Source organism: Plutella xylostella, chromosome 15 (assembly GCF_932276165.1).
Source record: "Plutella xylostella chromosome 15, ilPluXylo3.1, whole genome shotgun sequence".
In the NCBI taxonomy this organism is placed as follows: domain Eukaryota; kingdom Metazoa; phylum Arthropoda; class Insecta; order Lepidoptera; family Plutellidae; genus Plutella; species Plutella xylostella.
In genome coordinates this window covers 4,123,674-4,142,513 of record NC_063995.1, presented here as the reverse complement: position 1 = coordinate 4,142,513, position 18,840 = coordinate 4,123,674, and the positions used below count along the sequence as shown (strand labels likewise).

At 39.1% G+C, this 18,840-nt stretch overlaps 2 protein-coding genes across 3 annotated transcripts in view; both read right to left on the bottom strand.

Annotated features, from left to right (window-relative positions):
- Positions 1 to 12: 12 nt before the first annotated feature.
- On the bottom strand, positions 13 to 5,562 carry LOC105381104 (protein obstructor-E). Its single transcript, XM_048626061.1, has 7 exons — positions 5,430 to 5,562; positions 4,300 to 4,535; positions 3,314 to 3,434; positions 2,746 to 2,940; positions 1,647 to 1,722; positions 620 to 737; positions 13 to 218 (listed from the first exon to the last, which is right to left on the bottom strand). Exons 1-7 carry the CDS (start codon positions 5,467 to 5,469, stop codon positions 87 to 89), a joined length of 918 nt encoding a protein of 305 aa, XP_048482018.1. The 5' UTR covers positions 5,470 to 5,562; the 3' UTR covers positions 13 to 86.
- Positions 5,563 to 9,079: 3,517 nt separating this feature from the next.
- The window catches only part of LOC105381115 (beta-1,4-glucuronyltransferase 1), a 37,198-nt gene continuing 27,437 nt past the window's right edge, over positions 9,080 to 18,840 (bottom strand). For both annotated transcript variants that reach the window (XM_038108537.2, XM_038108538.2), the window contains exons 3-7: positions 14,690 to 14,849; positions 14,011 to 14,319; positions 13,502 to 13,634; positions 12,366 to 12,499; positions 9,080 to 11,986 (exon numbers count right to left, since the gene is read on the bottom strand). In XM_038108537.2, coding sequence (XP_037964465.2) covers positions 11,789 to 11,986; positions 12,366 to 12,499; positions 13,502 to 13,634; positions 14,011 to 14,319; positions 14,690 to 14,849 — 934 coding nt within the window. In that variant the 3' untranslated portion in view covers positions 9,080 to 11,788. The remainder of the gene's footprint in view (positions 11,987 to 12,365; positions 12,500 to 13,501; positions 13,635 to 14,010; positions 14,320 to 14,689; positions 14,850 to 18,840) is intronic.

Genomic DNA, 18,840 nt, shown 5'->3' with positions numbered 1-18,840 from the left:
AAAGTCTCATAATATAACAAAACAGAATATTTATTTCACTATGACTGTACAACATATTGGACTAGTGGCTAAGAGTGTGTGTGTGTCTAGAAGCGGCGCTTGTGCGGCGGGTTCCTCGCAAACTGCTCGTCGTACTGCAGCTGCTTGGCCAGCCGCTGCTGCTCCAGCTCGCGCGCGTCGGCCGCCGCGGCGCGCAGCTCGGGGGGGCAGGCTGATACCTGAGGGGGGAGAGGGGGGAGTCGTGAGTAAATATACAATAGTACAGGCGGGAAGACCTGGATAAATTCGCAAATGATTGGGCTGAAGTTGCACAGGGGACGCGGGACAGTCGATAGGTACATTCGTTTAATGCGGGTTCCTCCGATCACAGCGCCGTTTTATGTTGAACCGCGATATGGTGACGTTTATCTACTTTGATAACGCCGTGAAGCGGCAAGAGGGTCGAAAGGTGTGGGAGAAAAAAAGAGTAGGCCTTTGACCAGCAGTTGGAAAACTATTAAAACAGTAACAAATACCATTTAAGTGTGTCCATAAAGGTAACTTTCGACAGCTTCAACTCTCGTAAACTGTACTGCGGGGTCATTCTACATTAAGATGCAACTCAAGTATTCTCCTATACCTGGTCAGCGGAGACGCAGGTGGTGGTGAGGTCGTCGAAGGCGGAGTCGCCGCCGCACGCCAGCACGCGCGGCCGCCCCTCGATGCACAGGAAGTACTTCTGGCAGTCCGTGTCGGACCTGGAGTGGAGAATAGGTTATGTGTTAAATTGGGTTTATGTTGACAGTGTATTTGTAAGTAGGTAATATGAAATTGTAGATACCTATAAAACGGATTGACCGGTTTAGTGTAAAGTTATTTAAAATGTATATAGTTTCTGCGTATGTTTTAATCAAAATCAGTTTAGCCGTAGATTTTTAAGAAAATTACAATAATATTTTAAACATAAAATAATAAAATATTTAAAATGCAATAGATGAATAAAAAACAACTACATAAAAGGAACTTAGAATTTAAAACCTCCCGTTGAATTCTTTTGTAAGACAAAACAAATTGCGAGTTAGTAACTTTAACACCCATGGAAATATTTTGCTAAAACATATTGCACAAACCCATTTAACTTCGTCTGGAAAAAATAGAAATGCATAGTACAATGTTTGTAAATGCATAATGCAACCTAGGTGCACAGAATTGAATTTAATAGTTTACTTCCCAAAGGCAGGTCAACGTACCTGGCGGCGTGAGTAACGTTAATTAGGTATGGGACCATTGCAAAATTGCAAATATTAAATTATTAGTTTCATAGTAAAGTTAAATACCTACCTATTTAAATCGAATTCTACAGCTAAGTAATGCTCAATACATCGTCGGGTATATTGACCTTTCATCGGGAAGTTCGACGAAAATATTCCACCCTATTCACATATTATGTCCAGAAGTTATGCAAGTCAGTTGGTATTGACTATAGCACCTACTGGCGAGGTTACGTCACAAGGTCACTAGCCCATCTGCTGACATTTGCGGAGATGCCACCAACACCATATTACATTAGCATCTACTAGCATAACCTGTTCTCAATGACTCTTTAATAGATTGAAGAATATTGTTATACTTAGTTATTTAATTCTAATGGCCATCATGATACGGACCTGTAGTATCTGAAGCCGGCTGGGGGTCCAAGCTCCTTGGAGATTGGCACTTCAGGACAACGGAAGCCGAGGAATGCTGAAATATATAAATAATGAAATGTATATTAAGTAGGTACTAATTAACCAAAATCTATTTGAGTCCTTACTAAAGACCGTTGCTTGGTTACTGATGTAAGAAGGATGTATCATGCTCCGTACTTGATATTTGCACACTTCACAGGTTTGTGGTTATCCCAGAGTTATAAGTTTCTTAGTAAGTAACAGATATTTAGGTGTGGCAATAATCATTTATCATACTCGTTAGTCTATTAGAAGCGGATTAAAAAGAGAAGATGCATCATCCGCACCCCAAATCTGCAAAGTTCAGAAGTGACTAGTGAAGTGAGACATTCACATTGCATGTCGCCTCGATGCGGACTCATGCATGTGTGCCAATACCTTTACAAATATCAGTTATGCAGTCAAGGTTTTAAGGAAACATGTTAAACGTGATGCATGCTTGCATAACACAACCTACCTAAACAAGTAAACATTATTATGTGATGGGTAAAAGTTTAGGTCAAACTGCACCTATGTTCTGAATTATGTTGTACGAATATGAAGTTATTAAGATTATCAGCTTTCATAAAGTGATTACAGAGTGAGAAGTACACAGTTTTCTGGTAATGAAAGTTACACCAATTATTCTTCTAACACCATTTAAGTAGCCCATGGAAAATTTTCCGCAGCATGGCATCCATCCATGGCATCTTTACAAGCATTGGAATTTGTATGCTATTTGACCATCATTGCTAAACAGCAGGTTTTTCCACGGAGCCCAAGCACCAAAACATGATGTCATTAACCGCCCTTAACCACCACCGCGCCGGCTACCGTCATCATCAGCGCGTCGGGCCAGAGAGGTCACTCTATATGACGAAAAAATAAGTAGAGAAGAGCAGGGACAGCTCTCATTCGCTCGTTTTTCGTCAGTTTAAGTAACCCTCCAGTGATAACCTTTTGTCATTTAATCCAGCTGTCGCGATATTGGGCGAAAAAGAATAAACCTTCTAATCAGAAATCTCACGAGATTGAACCGGTTAACAGAAACTCTGGTTACCTTCAGCATCACAGTCCTCCACCTCATCGGGCCACTCGCAGCGGTAGCTACTGGAGCTGAAGGCCAGCCCCTCGGGGCAGGTGAAGTCGTGGCCGACGCCGTTCACGCAGTTACGGAACCCACTGCAGTTGCGAGAGTCCCCGGTCTTGAAGATACCGAACTGATTCGGGCAGTCCGCTGTTGGTTGCGGAGGCTCTGGAATATGAAGGGAATTGTCATTTTCTGAGTATTTTGTTTTGTTGTATTTGTAAGAAGGCATACGGGATGTAGACTGTCGAAGTTGCAAATAAGGGGTCATGACATGTATAAAAGTTTACAAGACTTTGATCCCTCACACAATAAAATACTTAGCATAAGATAAATAATAATAATATATAGAAACATTGCGATTGTAAGCAGATAAGTTAACAGATATCCTACGTGCGTATAACATCAAGTTTTTGACTATTTATAGGTTCACGTAGCGTATCAGATACGAAGCCAATTTGTATGCAGAGCCGCGACGCTGTTGCTTGTTGTTTGCAAAAAATCTTACAAAGTTTTTTTGATGTAGAGGTGTGATACATACGTAGGGAGGATCTCTCGAGACAGGGGATCTCGTTGGGGTACTTGCAGGGGTACACGTTGAAGTTCACGTCGGCATCGAACCTGAGACCGTCGGGGCACAGCTTCTCCTCTGCTGTTCCATTCTGAGAAGAATTATCATAGAGAAAGATTAGTTGTGGGTATGATGTTATATTTGGATTGTTTCGTAAAGGTGTTGGTACTTATACACTCACTTTTTCAACTTTTTCATTGCTCGTGAGTATATCATTCACCCTTTAACCTTCTCTTATAGTTAGTTCTTTATCATTAGCTGATAATCTTCCACGTCTGGATTTAGACCTTTCCCAAGAACAGTTAGTCCTAGGTCTTTTTAATTTCATCCAATCACCGCCACCTATTTGTCGGCTAGCAATTATCTACTATTTAAGTTATTACTCAGGTTTATAACTACTAATGTGTTATCCAAAAACATACATTAATTATACAATCACACGGACATTGCAAGCTGAAAGTCCAGTATTAGGTAGAACTGGTCATTAGATGTCCGTCTCTCTGTTGAGGTCAGAGTGTAACAAACTGGTTTAGTTAGGGAGTTTTTCACCTTGACCTTTCCTATTTTAAAATATATAATAGGTATATTGTAGCAATTTAAATAATAAATAACTTTATAAGTCTCTTATTTAATTAATGGGCTTGGTAGATTGACTATACCTGCATTTTTCTGATTCAATCTTAAGTTTTAAGAGTACATTTATGTATCAGATTAGTGAAAAAGTCTGTATAATGTCGTCTGATACTTCCACGATGTACCTAATAATCTTTAGACTCATTTATTTGGTATTCTCACTTTTAACTTTTCCAAGCTGGTATGGTTAACATTAACATCACCCATGGCCTGAAATACACTCACATGCAATGAAAAAATCCACCTGTCCTTGACGTTCTATATGTCACTGGAACTTTTTCATTTCCCGTGAGTGAACTTAGACAAAAAAACATAACACTCACAATGCACTCAATGTATCGATCGCAGCTGCCCGACACGGGGTAGCGTTCATTCAGCTCCCGGCAGGCTCCAGCGAACTGCGCAGGCGCAGCCACCTCCTGGCGCAGGCTGGCCGGCTGCTGCTGGACCGCATTCCTGGACTGGAACACGCCTCGGCTGGACTGCACCGGAGCCTGCTGGCTGCCAAATGGGGAGGAGCCGCGCCCGAATCCTTGGGGATTCCCGAATTGAGCTTGCGCTAGGAAGGAAGGAGTGAAGTTTTACTTGGAGTAAGTAAGAGAACTTATGTGATTTAACGGTTACAAAATAATACATTATATGAAGGTAATCATCCAGCTATCGGTATCATACGTATCGGACCGAACGGATTTTCATAAATGTATGCGGATACGGCGATGACAATGCCGATGAAATGGACGTACTTTTGTGACTTTATATACAAAGAAGAATACCTACTGAATTTAATGCGTCCGCTGCGTATGATGCCGAAAGGTAGACGCTTACCTTAATCCTTCAACATACAAGGTTATGTCACGGTTATCTTTTGTGGATGCAATTCGTGGCTCGCAAATGGAACTTGTTTTCCGTATCGTACTCCGTGACAAAAGCTACAAAAGACAACCTTAACGCCATTGAGCTCAATTACAAACAATAGCATGTTTTACGTCTTAATTAGATTCACCTACTGAACGTTAATAACTTTTTTATCAAACAATGTGGTACCTAGGTCATATAATTAATATAATTATGGTACCACGCTAATTGGATAAGCTAAGTACTTATTTATTCAGAATAGAATACTTAGTTATAAGTTTAGAGTGCACAACGTAAAAGTTACTGAAATTACTGAAACGATATTATAATGCTACGACTTATAGCTAAGGGCGAACCACTAGCGAAAGACTAGCGAGCATAGAACATTCAAGTTGCTCTTCATCCTACTAATATTATAACCGCGAATTTTTTTATGTTAGATACTCTTTCACGGGAAAATAGCTGAACCAATTTTATTGAAGTAGATAAGTATGTACATACCTACCTACTTTTTATCCCTGATTTTCTTCAAAAACATATAAAATTCCTTTATCTAAAATAACAGATATAATTTTAATAAGAATTACAAAATACTCACCGACTGCGCAAAAGCACGCTAGTAGCGCGAAAGTTTTCATGTTGATGTGTCGGCCACCACTGGATGTACACGCGCAGGCTTCACTGAGCGCGAGATGTGTGCGGTGTGTGACTCCACGCGCCCAGAGGACGAGACATGACGAAACCTGGGGACCATTCTACTAATCTGTAATCTGTCCTCAGCCGATCTTCCTCCATTTCTACATGCTCATCAGCATTAGATAATGATAACCGGACAATCTATCCTCAGCTTTTTCATCCAGTCTATCGTTCATTTAGAGATCAAACAGGGTTTGTCCATTAATACCCTCGTTTACTAAGGTTCTTTTTATACGGTAGGTACGGATATAGTATACCTTACTTACAGCTGCAGATACGGGTATTTTTTAACCCCCGACGCAAAAAGAGGGGTAATATAAGACTTACAAATTTTATGAGTCTGTATAAACATGCGGGCAGTCGATCTCTGAAGCAGAAATTACACTCGGACCATGGTAACTGCGGATGTATTTAGTAGAATCAGTGTCACAAGGCCGTGCCTTTGCGGCTTACATCAGATGCCTTTGAGATGAGATGACACACAATCCGGCGGCGGGGATTAAATATTCGATATGTATTTTCAGGGATATACTTACTCGTTTTTAATATGCATCATGATATGAAGCAATAGTAAAATACATAATATTGTGTTAGATGACGTGTTTCTTATTTTTTTACACAAACTTAGGTACTATTATGTAGAATTAATATAGATGTTCCTGTTCATGTCTGTTCATTATTCATGTCTAACCCTAAAAACTCACATTATATAATTATTCAAATTTCAAAGAAGATCCTATCTTGGTATGAGTCAAAATCGTATAAAATTGTACTTATACTAGTCATCGGTAGATTAGTAGACCTGCTGCCACTACACAGGTTCGTTGTGGAAGTAGTGAACCGTCACTATATCGCGATTAACAATATATACGGTGCTGTGATTGGTGGATCGCGCATTAAACGAGTTTATCGACATCAATAGCGAAGCCGTGTAGCGGCTGCTGGGAAATACCTGCTTGTACGTCGGATAAAATAGGTTTTCCCCCAAGTTAAAAAAATCCTTTAACTAGTGCGAAGCTTTGCTCATGAACAAAAGAACATGTACTCTAGAATCTGTGCTGAAATCCGATGGGAAGGACCACGGGGTCGATAATAAAGTTTACGTCTACTTTAGACAACTTATGCTGATCACGTGTCTTGATCAGGCGCCCTATTGTGAAATAATACATCTACTTATCTCAAAAATTATAGGGGAGACCGGGGACAAAAGTAACAGTTTGTACTTTCTGTCTGATTTCTCGTTATTAATAACATTTACGATAAAATAAATATAGTCACATAAAACTTTCGTCTATAGTCTACAAATCTCCATTAATTACTTTACTTAATGCATCTCGAATTTTAGCATTTTTGAAGCCTCAAAAAAAAAAGGGAAATCTTTACTTTCGACCCCATGGTCAGGACGAAAGTAACAAGGCATGGGTCGAAAGTAACAACCCATAAATTCTGGCCAATGTTATAAATACGATTCAAAAGGAAGAACAGAAAAAACAATCAAATTATTTAGTTTAGAAAACTTCTTAAAAAACTATCAAAACTAAAAAAATCTTATGACTTATTGACAAAACTAAAAAAAACTTCTTAATATAAACTGTAAATGAGATCCATCATTTAAACTGACTAACTGATAAGAAGTTGTTTTATTTGTGCCATAATATACAATATTATGATACAAATATCTAATCAAAACAACGAAAAATAAAATTTTACAATGTGACATGGCAAACTTAAGAAAGTAACACGTTACTTTTGTCCTGCCGCGAGCTGTTACTTTTGTACCCATCCCCATTTTTGAAATATCAGGCGACATAACTTTAAAACAGCCCGAGACAATCTTATAATGAATCAATGAAAAAATAGTCATATGGTTCTTGGCATCTTCTTCTATGTAAACACTTAATGAATAAACACCAAAAAACTTACTTTTGGTGTGTAAAATCACGAAATGCTCACTAAAACAACCTTGCACCGCGGCACGGGCGTGGAAAATGATATCAAGCACGGGGGGCATCGCAAGCTGACAACCAGCGGTCGCTTGGGACGTTAAGGCTATTGGGGAAGTCCACAGAGTCTTTGTTACTTTCTACCCGCTGTTACTTTTGTCCCCGGTCTCCCCTATCAATGGCAAAAAATGCCGTTTTGCGATTGATATGCCAGCCAACCAGAATTCAGAATATTCTAAAGTATTCTAAATTCTGGTTGGCTGGCATATACTTTATTGATTAAACAAAACAAAGAATGTATTTTTTTTACACTGGAAATTACATAACAGGCGGCCATATCGCTAAAAGCGATCTCTTCCAGACAACCTTTGGTTTGGGTAGAGCCATTAAGTTATCTTTTCCTGTTATATGGGTCGGACAGCTGATATAATTATCTACACAGATACATCCTAACTAATATTATAAATGCGAAAGTAACTGTGTCTGTCTGTCTGTCTGTCTGTCTGTCTGTCTGTCTGTCTGTTACTCTTTCACGCCAAAACTACTGAACGGATTTGAATGAAATTTGGTACACATACGGTATAGACCCTGGGAAAGAACATAGGCTACTTTTTATCCCGGAATTCCCACGGGAAAACTTTTTAAGGCGAAGCGAAGCGCGCGGGAACAGCTAGTAAATAATATATTTGACACCCAAGCCCCGAGTAAAAACATCTGTCTAACAAATATTTGCCCCGGCCGGGGATCGAACCTGGGTCCTTCGGCATAGTAGTCTAGTCTGTCTAGCTGCCAGTTTCTATAACTCTATCTATCTATAACTGGTAGTTACTTTCATACGATTTTGACATAATCAAAAGTGTCAAAATCGTATGAAAGTAACTACCAGTTATGGATAGATATATAGTCACATTTATGGATAGATAGTCACATTTATCTTGGTTCAAAGCTTTTCTTAGAGAGAATAGGGCTCCCACTTCCTCTCACATCTGTGGTACTTTAGACATGTAGGTGCGTGTTATACTGATGTGGTATTAACATGCGGCCGGAGTCCGCAGCCGTCTGGGGAATTTCATGTTTAGCATTTTTTTGCGTTTTTTTGCAGAGTTGCGTTTTCTTTTGGATTATTAAATCTCTGATCGCAAATTGAGGTTGTTTAGCTCTGTTTTTTAAATCTAAATTGATTTTGTCGTTCAGAATTATTCAGCTCTTCTACCTTATTCTTTTACCTTTTTTACTATATCCTGGTTGCTGTCCACTGTGAGTTTTTCTCAACTTTCAATCTTCTTTAAAAAAATTAAGTGTTATACGTGGCAATGCACCTGCGCTATACAAACTCACGTTTACTTTTCTGCTCGAGCGGTGTACAAACCTAACTCTGCATTTTCATTCTTTCTAGTTCCTATCAATGTGGTGGTCTGGAAGATATTACTTTTAGTAATAAGGCCGCCGATTGTGCTATTTATTTTCTTTTCATGTTTGTAAAACTGTTTCTGTTTGTAGTAATAAAGAGTATTTTATCTTTTTATCTTATCTTATCTGCATGCTGGGCACTACTGGGGTAGGTAAGTTACTACATAGAGATTCAAGTAAAAAGACTAAAAGTAAATTAATTTTCAATGTTTATTTAAAATATTACAAATGTTTAAGTGAAGGAATGGACGCTGTAACAGTAAATATTGCTAGGAATAAATGAATGCTGAATTTCATTTTTTCAATTCTGTTTTATACTGGCGCATTAGGTTTCATTATTAAATTGCAATTGAAAGAAAGTCAGTAACAAATGCAAGCTCACCACATGTAAACGTATCCCAAACCATTGAGTCCCATTATTAATTAATATTAACAAAACATAAAAATAAGGTAATTAATGTACACTAAAATAGGAATGGATAAAATTATTATTGTTGTATGTTATTGTTGAATTGGGTAAAAATAAGCTTTGTCAGCTACCATTCATCTTCAGGAAAATATATTACTTTTATACCTACATTTAAGGCACGGTTTTCAGTAGATTTCATCACTATCAATATTATTAAAGGACATAAAATTCAAAATAATTGAAAATATATATTATGAGGCACTACATGTAATTATTTGGTAACATATCAAACTAGAAGTAACTCATGTCTGTATGTTAAAAACAAGAAGATCTAAGTATTTACAAAAACATAGGTAAGTACCTACTAACGAAATTATATCTACAAACTTATTACAATTAGGTTTAATACTTACTTTAATATTTCAGACGTGGTGAGCTTACATTTTAAAAAGGTTTGGTAAATTAAACATGGCAGTTATCATCATTAAATGCCATATTATAGAAACTCTTGACGTAGCTCCTAACTATTGAGTAAATCTCAAAAATCATCATAATGTTCATCTCTAAGCAGGTATTTTGAACGAAAACCATTATAAAAAATCCGTACACGTTTATATAAAACTTATTCGACACATCGAATCTCATTATAAAGTGCACGCATTTTAAGTACAGCGGGGCTACTCTTGCTTGGCAAAATACGAGGTTTCAGATATCTGGCATGCACTATTGGCACTTTTAATGCAACGACATAGCGTAGCCCGTTCCCCGGAACATCGTTTTTGTGAAGCTAAAGTGAGTCTCTTAAAGTGCTGACGGATTAATTTCTAAAGCATAAGAAACTTAGATAAATTTTATACCGACCTCAAAAAAAGGAGAAGGTTCTCAATTCGTCTGTACTTAAGTATTTTTTCTAAGCTCCTCATGTAGTAGGTGTAAAATGATTTTTTTAAAAGTTATACCATGTTTTCAGCATTGTTACATCCTTATTTATTTATTATATTAGGCTTAGTATAAAAGGGTAGGGGTAATTATGTCTTATATCATCGCATGAAGGTAAACGCTTTGCGCTAGGTACTAAAATATACATATCCACCCTGATAATTACAATTTACACCTAAGGAGTTATACATATTGAATAGCTTATTTATGGTAATATGTATATACTTAATTAAAATGCGTAGCAGGAATACATCTCATACATTAATAAATAAGCAATCCTATCCTTTAATAAAGTAGGCACATAATGCTAAAGGTATTATATTGACTTTAGTAGATCACATTGAGTACAAGTAGAAAGGCATACAATGATTGTACCTAGTTAATGTATTACAGTAGCCTATGCATGTATAATAATTGTTTAAAATGTATATCGTCAGACCATTGAATCAATAATTTTTTTTCGTCGTTGGTACTTATAAGAATAAAAACCATTGGTAGCTCTACAATCCAGAATAGAAATACTTATATATTGAATAAAATTAAGGCCCAGATCACAATTTTATTTCGCAAAGTTTAAAACTAATAAATCCTTATTGCATTAAATTTAAAAATCAATACCTATTATAAAAATATCTTTCTTACAATGTATGTACAAAACCACAGCTCAAAACGAATGGCTCAATAAATATTACAAAAATTGTGCTTTGCATTTTTAATGACACAAAATAATAGTATAATGTATCTTCATCAAACGCGTCCACTATCATTTCAGACCCTCCTGAGCTAGAAAAGGACAAAATAACTGAATATTTGGTGTATACGCTTACTCTAGTGGCTATAGCTAGGTAATCAATACAAATATATACAACTTGACTTAGATACGCTGCTCGGAAAGAGGTCCCTAGATATATTGACGGACGCAACCGAAGATTCTCCTCATCAAAAGTTATCTCTCCTTTAACTCCAAAGTTGTATTTTACATCGAAGAGAACAATCCTTGAACACTAGCACGCTGAAGGTGCCTTTAGGAAAACCAGTCAAATGATCCCTTCAAGGTATTATTGGTATAATCTCAGTTTTAGAACTCATTTAAGACCGCCTTTATTAACAATCTATCGAGTAGGTATTTTCTACCTGTCTGCACCGTAGTGATACTATAAGCTCATTTAACAGTCTATTGATATGTTCCGTTTCGTTACTTATTATCTTTACCTTACCGTTTATAAAGAAGAGCCCTATTGTTGTTATAATAAGATGAGCTTTGTGCTCTATCTCTATAATTAAAGGTCACAGCTCATTGTGTGAGTGGCTCTAATGAGCTGTGACCTTTAGGCCCTTACGAAAACGACTGCGTCAACATCTAAGCTTTGCAAAAAGAGCTTAAATTGACTGTCAATTTATGTAGTACCCTAGACTGTATAATTGTATAATAATCTCAAAAAATCTTGACTTCCTTATTTTCCCTGATTATTTGTCTCTGACAATTATCATAGAAAAAGATGCCGTAGCTAGAAGTTTATTGACCCGAGGGGGGTCTACCGCGAGTTTGCGACGCTGCGGTCACAGCGTGCACCCGGCGCGGCTCCCATACAGCTTCCTGAGCTCGGGCATGATGGTCTTCTTGACGTACTTGTTCTGGCGGCCCACGATGAGGTCTCGCTTGGCGTTCTTCACGAACTTCTTGATGCCGGGCTTGTGGCACAGGAACGCGTTGTTCAGGATCATGAAGTCGTAGTCCTTCACGCAGAGCACGTAGCCCTGGGGGTGGTAGAATTAAAAGTTAATGGTGTGAATCTATTACAGACCAAGTAGAAAAGCTGCTGGTTTTTTTTTTCAAATTATAAAAGTTTAAGTTAATCAACAGCCGCATTAACTACACAGGATTTGAAAGACATGCTTACGACATACTTAACCACATAACTGGTGATGGTAGAACTGAACAACTTTCCCGATACCAATAGAAATTAACTTTATTTTTCAATCCCGCCCCGATAAATTTACAGTATGTATACGTACTTTGTATAGTAAAAAGTAAAACCCGTGAGTAGAATACGTGAATACGATAGGCGAAAAACGACTATATGGGACCTTCTACCCTAATGGCAAATATACCACTAGTGTTAGCCTGGTGCCTCACCTGCGTCATCTTGTCCTTCATGCCGTCCCAGCTGAGGCGCTCGTCGTACAGCGGGTCCCGGTGCGTGCCGATGAAGATGGGCTCCCAGTGCACGTACTTGCCGCGCCGCTTGCCGACGTGGAACACGTCCATCTCTGAGGATATGACGTTTTTTACATTGTGAAAATACAGATTTGCCGCGCTTTTCTATGATACTATGTGGGTTTCTTGACTTTCTTGCTTATATCTATGTAGATCCTCTCATCATCTGTCGAGAATGGTCGCTAATCGCAAAGAACGACGCCGACGCCACGCCTATGGTCTTTGTTTCATGGCAAATATTGGCATTACCGGCATTACACATTGATACGAGATATCACTGGCACTTAATGGTCGATACAGCGGGCAAAAAAGAGGCAGAGCTAGTATCCGTATAGGTAGGTACTTATTAAAATTCATACTAACCTCATTTTTTTAACGAAGTTATAATAGCTATTATTATTCTAAAACTGCTTATTGATACGAGTACAACAATATTGCAAACGCGATAGTATCGCTTATGTGGGTAGCGTTAGTGGGGACGGTCAATGAACCATAATACGCTAATAGAATACCCCATACGAATATGCGGAGCCGGTATAAATAGCTCACGACGTGGCTCTACCAGATTAATTCTGTAGTGTTGCATCTGCGAGTAGATACTACTGGGAAGTTTGCCAGTAGTTTGAACCACTACACTACTATAAGAATACGCTTTATTCATCTCACTGCACCGGAAGATATAAAATCAAGAGTAACAAAGTTCCACTAGCCCTATAGACAGATAGGAATAAAAATGGTAGACCACTCAATTTGGGCAAAATCTTTGTCTTAGAGTAGAGGTAAAAATTATGAAGATGAATTAGTAGAAGCGGATGAAGTGTAGTCTTGTGACGAACTGACACTAACATAGGCCAGCTGGTTAAGAAAACCCAAGGAGTACTTGAGGCAGAGTAGCTAGATAATAAACTACTATAAGGACACTCGATGTAACATTACACGTGACACTTAAAAACCAAACGAAATTCGGTTCAGCAGCAACTCTACCACATTAACTTATAACACCCATCTTTTTCCATCAGGGGTTAAAAACTACCACAGAATATCGAGAAACTTACGTCCAGTCTCGGCGGCCTTCACCCACTGGTCGCCCTGCGGGATGGCGTGGCAGTTCTTGCACACGAACTTGTGGAACGGGATCACCGAGTTGTTGGCCAGCATCGCCTTCAGCTGCGTCTTCGTCGTCGGCGCCTGGAAGTAGACAGGGGTAGGGTTATAGCCAGGTTAGGTAGGTTGTTTTAAGTTTATGTAGATGGGTTAGCTGGACAGAGGATAGGTTTAGCTTAGCTGGACAGGTTGTTTGTAGTTTATATGGAGTAAATAGCAATGATCAAGGCAGATGAAAGTGTTTAAATTATGCATTTAGGTTCTAGGTGATATAATTCGGTATGTGATGCCAGCTGATGCGGGCTGATGATTTATGGTTTTTGAAAAAATATCATCATCATCAGCCTATAGCAGTCCACTGCTGGACGTAGGCCTCTCCCAAAGCACGCCACTGGATGCGATCTTTAGCTTTTTGAAAAAATATATCTAGTTTAATATCTGGTACAACAACCCAACTTACTTTAAACTTGGCGTCCACTTCAAAGATACTAATAACGAAGACTCTCGGATTAGTGTTGTTCAGTGGGGGCGCATTCCTCGCGATCATGTTGAGGAACCTTGGCACGAGGTTGGGGCTGGGGTACAGCTCGATGTCAGCCGGCAGCAGGAAGTGGGTGAGCGAGGCGTCCCGGGCGATGTTCCGGGCCACGTTGACGGGGTACAACATGTTGTGCGACTTCATGTAGGTGGACGTGTTTGCGCTCGTCTCGTAGGGAGGTTTGAGCGAGCAGTTGAACTGGTTCCCGAGGAACACCTCCGGGTCGGGGATCTGGAAAGGAGACGGGAATGATGAGAAACTTGGAGTTCTTTCTACCCAATGAGCCAAATCTACGCAAAAGCGTCCCACTAAGAAAGGTTACTCGTAGATGATGAAGACAACGGCCTTGCACAGGGTGCCACAATGCGTGGCGCCCATGATGTGTGGGATAGTGCGTAGGCTAACAAAGAGTTAATTATTAGTAATGATTATAATGAAAACAGCATTACCCAATACTGATTGTGCAGGATTCGTAATCTATAACCCTTTCACCTCACTCTTTCTCATAGGTACAACATCCAAAATTTGACACTCATGGTTTCTACTCGATAACAACAACAGCGCTGACAAACCTCAACCCCAAACCCCAACCCATACGCACCTGACTAGGAATATGCTTGTAGGAGAAGAAGATGTGGAAGGTGACGAACTGCCGGATGAGGTCGTCGCCGGAGCAGTCGCGCAGGTACCTGATGCCGTCCACCGCCGGCGCCAGGTCCGCCCCAGGCGCGTGCACGGCTATGCTGACCGGCGCCATCCACCTGGAGACAAGGGAATGAGGTTATGAGCTGTGGGGTTAGAACATTTGGTGGCGTAATATAATGCATGGACGGATTTGAATGCGGTATTAGAGAATTCGTGACAAAGAGTGTGTTGTGTGGATTACAGAGTTTGTAGGTTAATCTAAATTAATAGGTAGGGGTTTTCGCTTTGACCATGATGTGATGGAGACTATTGGAAACGATGGCAGATTTCTAGTTGTGGCCGAATGCATATAGGTACTTTAGTTCAGATTAATTATTGCTGGAGCTAATATTTATTGGAAATAGTGAAATCATACAAGTGATGTATAAATATTACATGCCATTCGCGTAATAGAAGTGAAACAAACAGCTGGTCCCATTAGCGCGGCGACACTTGATAGCTATGGTGATTAAACGACTGTTTTATCAATAATTAACTATGAGTATCGTGATATCGTCGCCGCTACAGGAGGCCTACTCCTGCTGACGAAGCACGAAGTTTTGGATAGCCGTACAGTTTCGTGCAATGGGTTCGTTTAATACAAGGGCATAGAGTCGTAAGTGGGTAGGGCAGCTCCAAAACTCAACCCAGAGTAACCCCCTGAGGTGGCTTGCGTGACCTGAGACATTAGTTATACTGCCTTCAATTGTTCACCTGTAGGCCGCGTGCCAGACCCAGTGTTGATACTACTTGATAAGTTGATACCTGGGATCAAATTCACAAATTAACATTGTTATGTTGGCTAATGTTTGCTATGTGATATTATGAGTCTCTATATATGTGATCATTACGATGCCACTGTTGACAAGGGTAATCATACTAGTTAAGTACCAAGTACCAAGGTACTAGAAGTTTGAAAAATTATCAGTATAACTTACCCAGATAATATGGCTATAAGATTAAATGATATTTATAGAGTACGACACATGTAACTTTGCAACAGAAACAAGTGCCAACCCCAAAAACGCATTTTTTTATGAATTAATAGTTTAACGATGTGCCTCAAAAGGGCGAGGTGGCTTCCTGTCACGAAATATAACAATAGCTGTAGCAGCCCCCACCCTCTACCGTATTATATTATTATGAACTCTATCTATCTATGAATGTAGGTATATTATTATTAATTTATCACAGATAGGTTGTTATGGTGTAGTCAACATGCCATATTAAATGTAAAATTTCGGCCTTTTGTATTCATAATTGATTGAAATGACTCTTGCAGAGTCATAATTTGATTGCGGGTAGAGGTTTATGATTGATTAGTAAGAGAGTAGTTTGTAAAAATTTACGTTCATCAGAAAATTTTATATGTGTAATTGTATATCTGTATTTTTTATGTATAAGGAAGGTACCTATACTGAACTACAGTACTCGTAATGCACTGTTATTACAGTCGCATGAAAATAATGCTTAGTAGGTATAGGTATATCTATTAAAAATAAACCCAGTGACTCGTTCGCGAGTCACCTCTGACTACCCCTTCGGGGATTACAGTCGTGAGCATATGTATGTATGTAAGAAACAGTGAAGCATAAAGTTAGGGGTTTTTAAATATTAGTAGGTAAGTAACTAATGTTTATCCTAACTATTATTATAAATGCGAAAGTAACTGTGTCTGTCTGTCTGTCTGTTACTCTTTCACGCCAAAACTACTGGACGGATTTGAACGAAATTTGGTATACATATGGTCTAGACCCTGGGAAAAAACATAGGCTACTTTTTATCCCGGAATTCCCACGGGAAAACTTTCTAAGGCGAAGCGAAGCTCGCGGGAACAGCTAGTGGTAAATAAAAATAAAATTACAGCACAGCTGAAATATAGGCCGTTGGCATTGTTTTTCATCAATGAACGCTGACTGTTGCTGAGTTCCACCGAACAAATTTAATTCACTAAGTAGGTATTGTTACATTGTGTAACATACATTTATTTGCTGAGCAAGTACGTGTGGTAATCGTAACAAACGATTGCCAATCTGCCATCGCCCTACTTAAAAGCCATAAGTGAGTTGGCCGTAAATAAATTCAATTTGAGAAAAAAAAACAACAAAAAGTTTTCAAGAACATGAAAAAAACTTTGTTGGTTGTTATCATTAATTTGTAGTTACTACAGTAAAGGTAAAGGTGTATTTTGGGCTGTGTCACGCTGCGCCACAGCTGACTACGTCGACCTCGATTCGTGTGGTTGGGGAGTAAATTCAAGAGGGTGCGACTGTAATTTGTTTTATAAAGAACATTTTATAGGTACGTAGGTAAAGGTTAGGTTAGGCTATAATAAACTAAGCTTACATTTTATGAGCTGCCTTGAGAGGTATTCTTCTGATGCGTTAACAGGGCTCAACCAGAAAGATTATTGTAGCGATGCTGTCGCGAGTATACGATCTAGTGGAGACACTTATTTGCTCGATAAACATTATTCCGGAGCACTGGTGTGAAAACTACAACTCTATCTTACAATAAGATTAATCGTATCGATGGTCTCTCCTTCGTTTGTTTTGTTCAAGCTAGGGTAACCCTAAGATCAACAGCAATGCAGTGCTTTGTATTTAATGAAACTACAACTATAACTGTTAGTAAAGTAAACATCTATGGTAGTTAAAGTCTGCCAGAAGGTGTTGGCGCGGCGGCGGCGTAGGTCGAGCAATCATCTGTTAGATCGATACATATTAAACACACCTGGGGCCTAATGGTACTGCGCCAACTGTTAGCGAAAACAAACAATGTTTTATGCAGGTTTCTTGACCTTACCTAAGGTCAGGATAAGGATTTTACAACTGTACAAATTTATTGTTTAACAAAAGATTGCATTCTAATAATTTTTTGTGTATCTAGTTAAATACAAGTTTCCCTGCTGACACAAAAAGAAAAATTATAACATCTGATTTTTTTCGGTTGGTCTTAGTAAAATTGCCGATCAAGGAGGCCAGCCATTTATTCATGGTAGGTATCGCTCGGCAGCCTTGGAACTTGTTAAAGTAGGTGTTTTTTCCAACTACTTTAATCAGTTAACCTATCGGAGATTTTGTTCACAAGCATTTTTTATTACTTGCCTAGCTAGTTGTTTATGGCTATGCTAGCATAAAATTCACGCTTCATGCAACATTGGATCGGAAAAATGAAACTAAACAAACACTTTGTGAAATTAATCGTGTAGGTGTGTTTGTGTGTGTACTGAGTACTGTCGCTCCCGTCGGCCGCCCCAGGGTCACTCTAGTATACGAAAAACGAAGTTACGGAGCTCTACTGCGCTGACTACGACTCTATCTCGTTGTATTAAACGCACCAATTGCATTACAGCTCTCCTTTTTTCCTTTTTTGTCAAGCTAGAGTCCTCCTGTGATGGATGACGCGCGTCGCGACGGCCATTCACTCCCATACATGTTAGTCAAACACATGAATATTCAGGAACAGTATTCATTGTTCTGAAGCTATTGATCGGCGGCGCAGGGAAATTTGTAACTCATAATTCACATTAATGATGCAAGCGACAACGCTCTACATAGCTAATGGTGGTCATTCACATATTTATTGCAAGCCGTATTGCATTTGTCGCGTTGTTTACTTAGACTTCAAAGTTACAAGGCGAACCATTATAATAACTCTTAGTGAAATGCTTCCCGATTTCAATAACTTTTTAGCACGACAGGAGAACACAATAAAATGGAGTTGAGTAGGTAACGTTCAACAAGTCATAGTCAGCACAGCTATTAGAAGACACATAACAGTAACCTGATGAAGATAATAATGAAACGTTAGAACAAACATGAAGTGTTTAAAGAAAACAGTCTGTAAAAAAACGCACCACTCTCGCCAGTATGCGCAGCATGCACCACATTCGTGACTGACAACAATAATGCAGTGCTCTTGTAAACATCTCCGAACAGGGGGGCCACCCTTGCTTACAAAACACGAGGTTCTATTCTATTCTATTCTCTGTGGGGTGTAAGTACCTGCACCTGGCTCTCTCGAGTGGAACCTTTGTGCATATCCCCAGGTCTAAACTGCCTTCCT